Genomic DNA, 13,583 nt, shown 5'->3' with positions numbered 1-13,583 from the left:
TGGTTTTAATTTTTTATTTATATTTTATGAGTGAGTGCTCTGCATAAATTCTTGCATGCCAGAAGAGGGCATCAGATCCTACTGTAGGCATTCTTGAGAACACTGTTCCTACATCCTAAAAGAGAAGTTGACCTTGAATCTGTAGACTGCTTTTGGCAAGATTGCCATTTTTATTATGTTGATACTAAGAGGGATGCTCTCTCAGCCTGGACTCTTAGGGGAGTGCCTCACCCTACCCAGAGTGAAATGAGAGACTCTAGATATCCCCTATGTGGAAGGATTTGGCAATAGGATGGGAGAGTGGGGGGGAAGGGGAGTGTGGGAGGAGGGGAGGGAGAGGGAACTGGGATTGACATGTAAAACAAGCTATTTAAAATTAAAATAAAAAATGATAAAAAAATAAAAAAGAGAAGTTGGCCACTTTGAGAAAGGTTAAATGTTGGGTAATTTTAATGATTTCAGTCGTTGAGTCCAGACTTGCCCTGGGGAGATTAGTGTTAGGGAAATAGTAGTGAACAGGGTGGGAGTGGAGTGGTTACTTTGCGTGTGAAAGTCACTACCCCAGAACTTGCTTACTGTCTCTAGGCCTTGGGCAAGGGCATTGTGCCTGGGATGAACAAAACCCTGTTGAGGTCAAACCATTGGAACCTTTACAGATAAAAAGGCCTGACTACAACAGGCTTCTGTAACATACCTCTTAATGTGTTTTGCTGATGGTAGTCTGATTCAGGGGTTTCCTTTTGATTGCAGATCCATGGTAACACAAACACTAAAATCCCAAGAAAAGTGCTGGGGTTTTGGAACCCAGGTTCCCAGACTTGCCAAGCAGGGTCTAACTGCTGATCCACACCAGAAGCGCCACAACTGGCTTTGAAATGTGGCCATCAGGGCAGGGTTTGCTGCCTCCATTCCCTGCCCTACCCATCCCCCCAGCAGTTTTCTTTTTATCTGAGGCTCACCTTATGACTACCTGGGGGCTGCTGTGCCCAGCATTGGGTCCAAAAGCCCTACTCCAATGGTTTTGTTTATACCCCCACTGATTTCTTGGCTGCTTGGGTAGAAATAGAAAAAAACTGTGCAGAGAGAAAGGAGACAATGGAGCCAATGAGGTGCTTTATCCTGGCCAAGCAGGTGTCTTTGCATTTCAGGTCATCAAGAAATCTCACAATAACCACATTGCCTTCCCCTAGAGGGATGTTTGAGGTAGGGGCAAAGACTCAGGCCACAGCCACACTTCTTCGAGGAAGTGGTAAGTGAATGGAGCTTGAAATTTCTCCCAGGTGAAATTTCTGAGAGATCCCTGGGCTGGGATTGTAGGTGTTCCCTGGTCTGCAGAAGCCCTTTCCTGACTCTGCTTAGTTTTTCTTCTCTTTTTCCTTAGGGAGTAATGGCCATTCAAAAGTCAAAAGCCTTTTACCCAGTTGATTTCTTGGAATGACAGCAACCTAAATGGCTTGGCCAAAGTGAGCCTTGTGTGTGGTACTCCTGTGGCATAAACCCTTTGCTTTCCCCTTGCTGGAAAGGTAGAAAGATGGCTCAGCAATGAAAAATGCCGACTGGCCCTCCAAATGACCAAGGTCAAATTCCCAGCAAACACAAGGTGGTTCACAACCATCTGTAACTCCAATTTCCAGGTTTTCTTTTTTTTTGGCTTTGTATTGAAGGTCCAGGGCCCTGCTTTGGTAGCCATGATAGTCCACAGAAAAGATCTAGCAAGATATAGGCCCCTTACCCAGCAGGATCAGTAAGGAACCAATCAGAAGTTAGCTGTAGGACTCTGCATGTGCCTTACTGATAATTGTGGAATGCAGTTGGTAGCAATGGCCCTTAAATGGCTTCCAGGTATAGCAACCTTTCTGTAGCTAGAGCTGACCAATCAACTCAGGACAGGATCCCCCAGCCCAGAGTTATGCCAAATCTGAGACTATGCAACTAGCAGATCCCCAGACACTCCCTTTGCTGTACCTCTACTATATGCCCTGCCCCACTGCTACTCAGGGTCATTCCTACTCAACCCCCTGTGTCAGATGGATGCAGGACTTAAATTAAATTAAAAAGACTATTTGCTTTTGTATAGGATCTGGTCTCTTGGTGGTTTTTGTCCCAGACATTGGGTACTTGTATGTACCAGGTACAAAGATATACGCTGACAAAATACCCCCATACATAAGGGGTGGGTGGAGAATTCTTAGGGCTAAGACTATAGTGGATTTGGTACAGTGTGTGAGCATAGAGTCTTGGGGTTTGATTCCTGGTACCAAGTAAATTTAAGCATGGTGGCACAAGTGTGTACTTCCAGCAGTTAAGGGGAGGAGGCAAGGAAGACGAGGAGTTTGAAATGACTCCCAGTGAGCTAGAAGCTAGCCTGGGATACAGAAACCTTGCCTAAACAATTTAAAATAATGTGTGGCTGGGCAGTGGTAGTGCACATCTTTAATCCCAGAACTCTGGAGGTAGAGGCAGGCAGATATCGGAGTTCCAGGCCAGCCTAGTCTACAGAATGAGTTTTAGGACAGCTAGGACTACACTGAGAACCCTGTCTTACCCCCACAAATTAAATACAATAATAATAATCGTAATAATAATAATGTGTGCATTGTGTGTGTGTGAGTGAGGGGGGAATTTCATGAAAGGGCTCAGTGGTTAAGAGCTCTGGATGCTCATCCAAAGTACTCAGGTTCTGTTTCCAGCACCGACATTGTGACTCACATCTGTCTGTAACTCCAGTTCCAGGGGATATGACAAGGTATTCTGGACACTGTAGGTATCAGGCACATAGTCTGTGATCAAATACACACTCAGGTAAAACTCACACATCTAAAAATATGTGTGTGTGATTATTTTTTAAGATTTCTAAAACTATTTGATGAGTTTGAATATTTAGCCTACATGTATGAAAGTGTAGCACAGGTCTGCAGTTCTCTCAGAAAGCACAAGAAGGCATAATATTTTTGCTGGAACTGGGGTTTTAGTTCCTTAGGTGCTGCCATTTGTGTGCTGGTAAGGGAACGTCAGTCCTCTGCAAGATTGTCAAGAGCTATATTAACTTTGAATAATTTCCCCAGCTGGTGAACCACTCTGCCTCCATCTTAGGCTTGAAAGTCATTTTATAGTAAAGACAAAGTAAGTTCATTCCTGTTTATGATTAAATCTGTTTCTCAAGGATTGGATTATGCCCCACCTGTAAGCACCATCATACCTGGCTGTTACTCTTGTTTAACGTATTTTTTCTATGTATTTGTTCTTCAAATTAATTTATTCTTTGAGGCAGGATCTTTCACTGACCTCACTCATTCTGTTAGAATTCCTAGCTAGTGAATTCCAGAAACAATAAAAATAAAAATCTCATTGCCCCTAAAGTAGATTTATCAAAATTTTCATTCTTACATTCTGTCTTTAGAAATTGTGGTATATTTAGTAAGTCCTTGTCAAACTTTTTCAGAAAGTAAGTATAATTTCTTTCTTTTACTTGCTATTTTGAGACAAGGTCTCTGTTTGTAGCCGTGGCTGTGCTAAAACTCACTCTGTAGACCAGGCTGGCCTCAAACTCACAGAGATTATCTGCCTCTACCTCTCAAGTGCTGGGATCAAAGGCGTGTATCGCCACTACCCAGCCTTTTTCATTTTTTCTTTATTTCTAAGACATGGTTTCACTACACTGCTGAGGCTGTCTTACAAATGGTCATCCTTCTCCCTCACCCTCCCAAGTGTTGCAACAACAGGTGAACATCACCATGCTTATTCAAACTACATTATAAAGGTGTCATGGAACTAGATTCTAAAAGGACTGGACTTCATGTTATTAATCACACAAGACATTAAAAGGGCATCCTAACCCCATGCTTGTCAACTAAGGTTCATTTTGTATCCCAGGGGACAATGGGCCACGTCTGGGTATATTTTTGGTGGATACAACAAGGAGAGTGGTCTTGGCATCCAGAGGATAGACTATAATAGAAAAAGGAGGAAAAGCAAGTCAACATTGACATATGACTATGGGGCAGGACTAAGAGGAGACTAGGGGCAGGCATATCTGTAAGACTAGCTAGGGAAACTGAAGTGGAAAGACCCAAGTCCAAAACCATCTTGAGCTATACAGGGATACCTGTGGTGATTTTTTATGGCTTATTAAAACTTGCCTGAGAATTCGGAAAGCAATGCCAGTCTCAAGCTATAGAGATCAGTGGTGATACACATTTTTAATCCCAGGACTCAGGATTAAGAGGTATACAGATCTTAGTATACAGGCCTTAGTTCAAGGCCACACTGACTGCTTGAAATTGACCCAGTTCTAAAAGAAACAGCTCAAACAAAGACGATCTTGGCACCTGGGATCACATGCCTTTAATCCCAGCATTAGGGAGGTATATAAGACAGGAACAGGATCTCTGAGCTGGCATTCAGTCTGAGGGTTAGTCTCTAGTCACGTTGAGGAGAGAACATAACAGTCTGAGTGAATCTGAGGAGCAGTGAAGTCAGGAACAGTTTGAGGATTGCCCCTTTGGTCTGAGCTGAGGTACAGGTAAGAGCTAGTGGCTAGCTGCTTTGCTTTTCTGATCTTCAGCTTTAAGTTTGAACTCCAATGTCTGTCTCTGGGACTTTTTTTTTACTGTGTTACAGACACCTATCTCAAAAACAAAACAGTGTGGACTGTAGAGGTGACTCCGTGGTTAAGAGCATTGACTGCTTTTCCAGAGGTCCTGAGTTCAATTCCCAGTGACCACATGGTGGCTCACAACCATCTGTAATGAGATCTGGTGATTTCTTCTGGCCTGCAGGGATACATGTAGACAGAACACTGTATACATAGTAAATAAATCTTTAAATACAAACAAACAAACAAGAACATTGAACTGGAGAGATGGCTCAGTCTGTTAAGAGTGCTTGCTGCTCTTTCAGAGGACCCAAGTTTGGTGACCAGCACCCTCACCAGATAGATGGCAACAGCCTGGAACTCCAGATCCAGGGGAACCAAAGCCCTCTGTGTAGGACCAATGCCTTCTCTGTAGGCCATAGGCACCCCCCCCAACACACAATAGGAATAAAAACAATCCTTTAAAACAAAACAAAGAAAAAACCCCGAGAGACTAATTAATATGCAAATGCCTTTATTTGGACTACTATGGTACTACCAGATTACATCACTTGTCAGAGTTAGATTAACATATGATCTTGAGAACTACAGCAAAAAAGCTTGACAAAGCAAGAGAACATCAAGTCTGACATACATACTTTCCCTTTTCTTGTGATCACATCTCCTTGTTATATGTGTTAAATTTAAAAATATATTGTACACTTAGCATACTTTGCTTATTGAGTCCCCATTGAAATTCTGAGCTCACTCTCTTCCCAAAAGTGTAATATTCAACAGCATTTTAGATCAAACGAGAGTTTTGTGATAAAGTTTTCAAAACAAAGAAGCATGTGTCGAACTGATTTATTGAAGGAAAAATGTTTCATTTGATTTATCCTGGGTGTGAGCGGGAAACACAATCTTAGGCTCCATTTTCCTCCCCCTATAGTTTATGCTTTTTCTTTCACTTACTTGAAGTCCCCTTTAAAAAAGTAGCAAATCAGCAGACTTGTTGACCGTAATCAAAATATTCTTAAATGTACAAAAAATAATCATGTAGAAAGAATACTGTAAAAAGATACTGATTTTTAGAATAAACGATTGAGAAAAGCTTCTAGTACATTCTGCACAGCCAGTTACTTGAGCAGATTTTCAGCACTACAAAGTAAGCAAGGACACTCATCTGCACATAGCATGTGACCACAGTTCTCCAGTAAGAACTTGGAAAGCAAAATGGCAAAGTTAACACTATGGCTATCTACCCATCTAAGCAAGTCTCAAGAGATGGACAGCCTAAGACTGGAAAGATACACAGAGAGGTAATACACAGCATCAGAAAATGTCAAGGGCAGTATTCTAGGAGGAGAAAGCAGATGGTCGGCTGTGAGCATGTTCAGGAGTGCTGAACAGATCCAACTAGAAGGGAAAGAGGAGTTGCTTGTTTCTAAAAGTCTTTCCCCGAAGGCTGTCATGATGAGCTAGTCTTGTTAATCAAAACTAAAAGTCCTTTAAATGACTGAGAATTCTTTAAGCCATGAGCACTTCACCTGGGAATAGCTGACTTGCCAATCATGCACCTGCGAGTAAGGATGGTTCTATTTAGATTGGTTATTTTACACTCTCTTCATCCCCCTGCCCATCAAACACGCAAACACGGTCATGACCATCTTGGGTTTTACTTCCACAAGGTCTTCAGGGAGAGCATACACTCGGGCTCCAATTCTTCTAGCCATGGACACTGCGTACCTAGTTTTTGAGGAGACAAAAATCAAAATGAGCTTTTTCTTTGTCAAGGGTACCTGCGAATTTAAAAAAAAAAAGATTTCATTCACCTGGTGGCGGAGGCACATGCCTTTAATCTCAGCACTCGGGAGGCAGAGGTAGGTGGATCTCTGTGAGTTTGAGACCAGCCTGGTCTACAAAGAGCTGGATAACCTCCAAAGTCACAGAGAAACCCTGTCTCAGAGAGAGAGAGAGAGAGAGAGAGAGAGAGAGAGAGAGAGAGTTCATTTTTGTTTTATGTGCTTTTGTGTTTTGCCTGCATGTATGTCAGTGTGAGGGTGTCGAATCCCCTGAAACTGGAGTTATGGAAGTTGTGAGTTACCCTGTGGGTGCTGGAACCTAAGCCTAGGTTCTCTAGAAGAATAGCCAATGCTCTTAACCACTGACCCATGTCTCCAGTTCCAAGGACACCATCTATTTCCTCTTATATAATCTGGTGGCTGGGATGCAAAAATTCTGTATTGAAAGCACAAATCTGAGAATTGGGCATGGTGGCACATTCTTATAATTCTATAACCCTAGTATTGTGGAGGCAGATGATGAGGCCAAATGGTCCCGGTAAGTTTGAAAGCAGCCAGAACTACACAATGAGACATTGTTTCAGAAATAAAAACAAAGTACCAATTAATAATTGATTTTTAACTTATATGTAATCAAAACATGAGATTTATGTATATGAGTCTTTTCTCTTTACGCAAGTATGGACACCACATATGTTCCTGGTGATTGAAGAGGTCATAAGAGGTCATTAGTTCTCCTGGAAATGGAGTTACAGATGTTTGTGAGTCACCATGTGGGTGCTGGGAACTGACCCAGGTCCCCTGTAAGAGCAACAAGTGCTCTTATCTTCTGGGCCCCCAGTTCTCCAGCCTCAAGTTATACTAAATTTTACAATCTATTTTGCACTGACTTCACATAAAAATGAAGTGTGTGCATGTGTGTAATTTCCCAGGTTGACTGCACAATCAATTATGAATTTCTCTGTTTAGTGTAATGAGATAACAGATACTTTACTTTTGTGAGTGTGGTGCTGGGCATGGAACTCAGGAACTTGTGTGTGCTATTTCCCAACCCTTAAGTGCCAGAAGTAAAACTCAAATGCCTAGGTTGATGCACCAAGTACTTCCAAATACTAAAGCTACAGGTGAGGAACTGCATGCTACACAGAGAGTTGCTGCGCAAAGTTAGGAAAGGTATGAGATGAAAATACTGACATGTGCAGTTAGTAGAACAGGCAGGAGCACACTTCAAATGATCCAGGAAGCATTTCCAAGATACTGCAACAGGAATCTTTATGGGTACTGAAATTTTATCATTCCCACTCCAAATACTTTTCAAAGAAGAAAGAAATGATGTGCCCAATTTCCAAGTTTTTCAGGGCAGCGTCTTTGCCATCCTACAAAGCATTGCTGAAGATTGGTCATCAGCATGTATTGGTATAGTTATCATGGGTCACCCAGTAAACTAGAGCACAGTATTAGTCTTTAGTCTTCAGTGAAGAATGGAAGAGATAGGGGAAAAGATCTACATATTGGTATAATGTTAGAAATTTCTAATGCTCAAGCTTCTGGTAAGGGATAACAAGTGCCCTGCTGCTCTGGTAGCTTAAGAAGGTAAACTCAGCATATATTGCAAGAGTGCTTGATTCATTGTAGTGACAGAGGCATAATTGGATAATGTGTTTAAATAAAGTAAAAGATATAGACAAACACTCTAAGGTATGGCCAGCTATCCTTGCAAGGGTTCTTTTTGCCTTGTTTGAAGTTCGTACTAATTTGCATTAAATTGTTTCTATAATTTGCTAAAGCAACAGTTGAGGATCTTGAATTTCAGACACAGTGACAAATTCTTTGTTTTTGTTTGTTTGTTATTTGTATCTTGACAGCATCACACTGTGTAGCACAGGCTGCTGTTGAAATAACAATCTTCCTGCCTCAGACTCCAGGGTGCTGAGATTGTTGTTGTATGTCACTACACCCACCATACATTGTTGTTCTAATGGGGTGGGGTAGTTGCTAAGGATGGATCCCAATGCCTCATTCACTTGTCCCAGGTCCTATACCACTCAGCTACCCCCCAGCCTTTCTTGTGTGTTTTTCTATTTTGAGACTGAGTCTTGCGTCTTGCTGTGCTGCCTCAACTGGCCTAGAATCTGAGCTTTTCCTGCCTTAGCCTCCTGAGTAGTTGGACTTCTAAGCTTGTACCCCAATGTCTGGCTTTATAATTTTGCTTTTGTATATTCAAATTGTAAAGATTTTATACATTTATTTGTGTGTGCCTGTGCATGTGTGATGTGTGCTTAAGGTGTGTGTGTGTGGAGGTTAGAGAACAACTTGTAGGAGTCAGTTCTCACTTTTTACCACGTGGGCACAGGGATCAAACTAAAGTTATCAGACATTGCAGTAAGTGCATTTACCTGCTGAGCCATCTTGCTGACCATTATAATCTTTCTTAAAATAATTTTAAACCTTTGAACCATCTAAAAAAATGTTCTCCATCTTTTTTGTTTGCGATGAACCTGAAGCTTAAGGATATTTTCCTCATAGGCTAGAGAGATGGATGGCTCACTGGCTGCTTTTCTAGAGGACCCAGGTTCAATTTCAAGTTCCCATATAGTAGCTTACAACAATCTGTAACTCCACTTTCAGGGGATATGACACACTCTTCTGGTCTGTTCAGGCAACAGGCACACAAGTGGTGTACAGATATATCTGTGGGCAAAACACCCCTACACTTAACAATATAGGTTAAAAATGATGTTTCCCCCTCACAGAAATAAGACCACATCATATTTGTATTTTTGTATCTGACATTTAACATCATCTCCATATTCACCCAAGCTGTTGCAAATTTCATTCATATAGAGGTTATATAGTCTTCATTGTCTTTTTTTGTTTGTTTGTTTTTTGAGACAGGGTTTCTCTGTATTGCTTTGAAGGCTGTCCTGGAACTCACTCTATACACCAGGATTGCCTCTGCCTCCCAAGTGCTGGGATTAAAGGAGTGCCCAGCTCAGTCTTCATTGTCTTATGTGGGCTCCACAAAGCTATTCTCACTAAAGAGCAGAGGTTTGGGTAGTTGGCTGTGGGGTACAAAGGGGAGATGTTGGTGAAATTGATATATAATTGATGTTAAATCCTAGAGAGATAAAACAGTTAAGAAGAAGAGGCAAATACAGAGCTTAGATGCTATGTTGTTTGCTGGGTGCTTGGAAGTAAAGGGCAGTGGCAGTGACTATGGATGCTCAGGCGGGCTCTATTGTTGTCACTAAGTGTTCTGACATTGATTGTGGTGATGGTCATATGACACTGTGAACACTGTCAAAACCATTACATCGTATACTTAAATGAGTGAATTGGATGTCTGTGAACTGTATCTCAACCGTTCAAAGTAAAGAGAGAGCCTGTCCAGATGCCATCACTATGGGGGGGGGAACCTGAATTAGAGTGCATCTGCCTGGCCATAACACCAGTGCTCTTTGTATAATACTGGATGCTTGCCCTTACTTGGCATTATTGTGCTTGTCATCTTCTGTAAGATTCCCACTCTTCACAAGGTCATAGTTAATGCAGCCTGGCTGGATGGCATCAATTAAATCCACAACTGCCAGACTGGAGCTGATGGTCTTGTCCTATTAAAAAAGAAGGAAACAAAACTAAGAATTTCAGTATTGACAAATTAACATGTGCTTCTTTTTATAAGCCTGACCAAGGTAAGGGAAATCTTGCTATTAGCTCAACAATAATTCTTAAAAAGAAACTCAAGGTTGTCCATAAGCATCTAGCAAACACAATATATAATAATCAGTACTGACCTTAAAACTCTGAATGGAAGTTGACTTTCCAGCTTCACTCAATGTTCTGTTCACCCAGTTTACAATGATGTCATCATTTGCTTTCTGACCTTCTCCAAGATCTTCCAGAACATTAAGAGTATATCTAAGAGAATCAGCAGAAGAAAGTCACAATCTACTCTATGAAGAAAAATGTTTGCACCAGAAAGATGTCTTCTCAGGCAGTGGTGGCACACGCCTTTAATCCCAGCACTCTGTGAGTTCGAGGCCAGTCTGGTGTATAAGAGCTAGTTCCAGTACAGCCTCCAAAGCTACACAGAGAGACCCTATCTTGAAAAACTAAAAACAAAACTGAAACAAAGAAAGATGTCTCATGTGCATTTTTATTGCAAAGATTTCATGGGGGCTGACAGGACAGCTCAGTGGGTAAAGCAGCTTGATGTATCTGTCAGACCACCTGAATTTGATTCCCAGATTCTCCAGCGGATGCCAAAAACTGATTCCTAAAATTTATTCTGACTTTCACCTGAGACAATGGCATGAACCTTTCTATACTCACACACACATGCACTTCATACCCTATGCTTTGGTTGGTACCTAGGCATGAAGAATGCTTTTGGTGTTATTGGTAAGAGATGTTCATTTTCTGAAGGAGTGAGAAGCATATAAGGGCCAGAGCTCAGAAAGGAACACTGGTAAACAGCATCATTTGGACATGACAGGGCTGTAGCACCCATGAATTCACAGTGGCTGTGGTTGCCTGCACAATACCCACAGAGGATCATTGGCATTTTATGAAAGCCAGTTTTTTCACCATGGATTGTGGCTACAAATAGGTTCCCATGCTACAAATGGATTGTCCCACACTCGGTATATGTGGGCAGCATTAACTGGACTCAGTGGGTTATAAAAAAACATTAAAGTGGGAAGGGGAAGTAGGGGAGATCCAGCAGGAGTTGGAGGGGTTACAAATGGGGTTGGATATTATTACAGTCCATTGTATACATGTATAAAATATATAAATATGCCATGGTACACCTATGGAAGTGGGAGAATAACTTGGAGGAGATGGTTTTGTTCCTTCACCACATGGGTTCCAAGGACAGAACTCAGGTCGTCAAGCTTGGCACAAGTACTTTTAACCACTCTACCATCCTGCTGACCCAGATCTTCATTTTCAAATGCTTCTAATGCATTTGATGTTTTTGGTTTGTTCCTTTAGGAAAAGGTCCTACTCTATAGTTCAGGATGTCCTGGAACTCAGTATGTAGCCCAAGTTGGTCTCAAACTAACCAGACCCCCCCTCAGACTCCTCTGTGCTGATATTTCAAGTAAGAGCCACCATTCTAACTTTTTCTTGTTTGTTTTGGGTGTCTGGAGATAGCCTCCTTGCATGCTGAGCTACTGAGCCAGAGCATCCTGGACTACTGAACTAGAGTTGCAGCATATCTGTCAATGTTATTCAGTGACACTGCATCAGACTTAACGCTATACATCAGACTTCCATGAAAGATTGGCAACAAATACCTAACTCACAAGGAGGTATCTCCCAGTGATGATCCAACATACACTCATAGAAAACTCATTTCAGAGTCTAAGTACAATGAGCTCAGAAGTGTATTTAATGAACTAAATGATTAATATAAGTCCATGAAAATATACTAAGGGTGAATTCATAGACCCATATTACTGTGGAGCTTCAATGATCAACACTGTACACAATACCTTCTCATCAGCTGCCAGACTAAAGCCAAGGTCAAGGTTGGATTCCCATCGTTCAGGTCTTGTCCTCCAATGCCAACCAGGGAGAATTTAGCTGGATGCTTCCCTAATTCAACTGCATAGTTGCAGTTTTCTAACTGCAAATGTACAAAAGTAAATGAACGGTTAAAGATTGTCATTTGTTCAATCTACATGAGCTCCCCCCTCCCCGTGTGTGTTTGTGTGTGTGTCTGTGTCTGTGTGTGTTGTGTAATGGTAGGTATCTGCTCAAAACCAAGATGTAGTTTCTATCCTCAAGAAGCAGCTTAGGATCCACAAGTTTTAAAACAAAAGAAAGAAATGAAGCAGATTCCAGATTTGCTACCTTTTTCATGTTGGCTCCCAGCTTTGGGTATGGAGGCTTGTTAACTTTACTCCAGTCCACCGGAACTTTAATTCGTTCATATAGCTGTAAGATGACCAGGGCATCTTGCAGGTCACTAACAATTCAAAACATAACTTCATCAGTGATTATAAGCAGTAACACATATCAAACAAGATCTCTAAAGTCACAATACCCATGACTCACTTTCCTAAATCAGCCTGTGCTGATAATCTAGCTAAGACTATTCAGTTCACTTAAAAGTCTGTGAGCACAGCTAGGCAAAGTGGGGCCCACCTTTAATCTTAGGCTTGGGAGGGGAAGACAGGGCGATTTCTGCAACTGAGAGGCCAGACTTGTCTATATAGACAGTCAAAGGCCAGCCAGGTCTACGCAGTGACATCCTGTCCTGTCTGAAAAAAAAAATAAGGGCTGGGCAGTGTTGGCGTACTCCTTTAATCCCAGCACTTGGGAAGCAGAGGCAGATGGATCTCTTGAGTTCCAGGCCAGCCTGGTCTACATTGGGATCAGTCTGGTCTACCAGACAAACCCAGTTTTGAACTCGTGATTCTCTTGCCTCTGCCTCCTTCAGCAAATCCTACCAGTGTGCACCACCACAACTGGCGAGAAACCCTGTTTTGAAAAATAACAACAAAAAAAAATAATAATGCTGCTGCTGATGAAAGAATGTATGTTTATGATAAGCAAAAGCTGGGAGAAAGGTTGGGGACACTGAATGAAAACTCAGGGCCCTACATGAAAGTCAGAAAGAAATATAATAAGCAACAATCTAGATAACAATGATTTTATTTTGGCATATATGTAAATGCAATGAATAAAACGAATACTAGACTTAGTAGGTTTGTGAATGTCAAATGGTAGGGAAATATTAAAGATAGGGAATATAGTTAGGCCTCAAACCATTACATGTCAGCAAATAATAGTCCAGCCAGGAAGCCAAAGGCTATTAGGAATCATGAGCAGTCTGCTACGAGTATTACCAGTCTGTTTAAGACACTTAAAATTAGCCAGGTGTTGGTGGCGCATGCCTTTATTCCCAGCACTCAGGAGGCAGAGGCAGGAGGATCTCTATGAGTTCGAGGCCAGCCTGGTCTACAGAGCGAGTTCCAGGACAGCCTCCAAAATAATACAGAGAAACCCTGTCTCGAAAAGCCAAAAAGAAAAAAAAAAAGAAAGAAAGAAACTTAAAATACCTGTTCCCTAAGGTACCTTCAAGACATTTACATATCCTGTCACTTACAGCCAATGATTAGGCAAAGAAAATTTGAGCATTTGCGTATTAGGAAAACAGTGATGGAAATCACTAATGCTTTGTATTATGAATACTTGCT

At 41.6% G+C, this 13,583-nt stretch overlaps 1 protein-coding gene across 4 annotated transcripts in view; it reads right to left on the bottom strand.

The window, feature by feature from the left end:
* Nucleotides 1-5,091: 5,091 nt before the first annotated feature.
* Pls3 (plastin 3) overlaps nt 5,092-13,583 on the bottom strand; it is a 98,410-nt gene continuing 89,918 nt past the window's right edge. For all 4 annotated transcript variants that reach the window (XM_013126150.3, XM_013126149.3, XM_013126152.3 and 1 more), the window contains 5 exons: nt 12,235-12,349; nt 11,874-12,007; nt 10,170-10,293; nt 9,862-9,986; nt 5,092-6,319 (listed from right to left, as the gene is read on the bottom strand). In XM_013126150.3, coding sequence (XP_012981604.1) covers nt 6,187-6,319; nt 9,862-9,986; nt 10,170-10,293; nt 11,874-12,007; nt 12,235-12,349 — 631 coding nt within the window. In that variant the 3' untranslated portion in view covers nt 5,092-6,186. The remainder of the gene's footprint in view (nt 6,320-9,861; nt 9,987-10,169; nt 10,294-11,873; nt 12,008-12,234; nt 12,350-13,583) is intronic.

This window comes from Mesocricetus auratus, unplaced genomic scaffold (assembly GCF_017639785.1).
Source record: "Mesocricetus auratus isolate SY011 unplaced genomic scaffold, BCM_Maur_2.0 Super-Scaffold_100003, whole genome shotgun sequence".
Lineage (NCBI taxonomy): Eukaryota > Metazoa > Chordata > Mammalia > Rodentia > Cricetidae > Mesocricetus > Mesocricetus auratus.
Note: the sequence above shows the minus strand (reverse complement) of the source record. Positions and strands in the feature narration are given on the sequence as shown.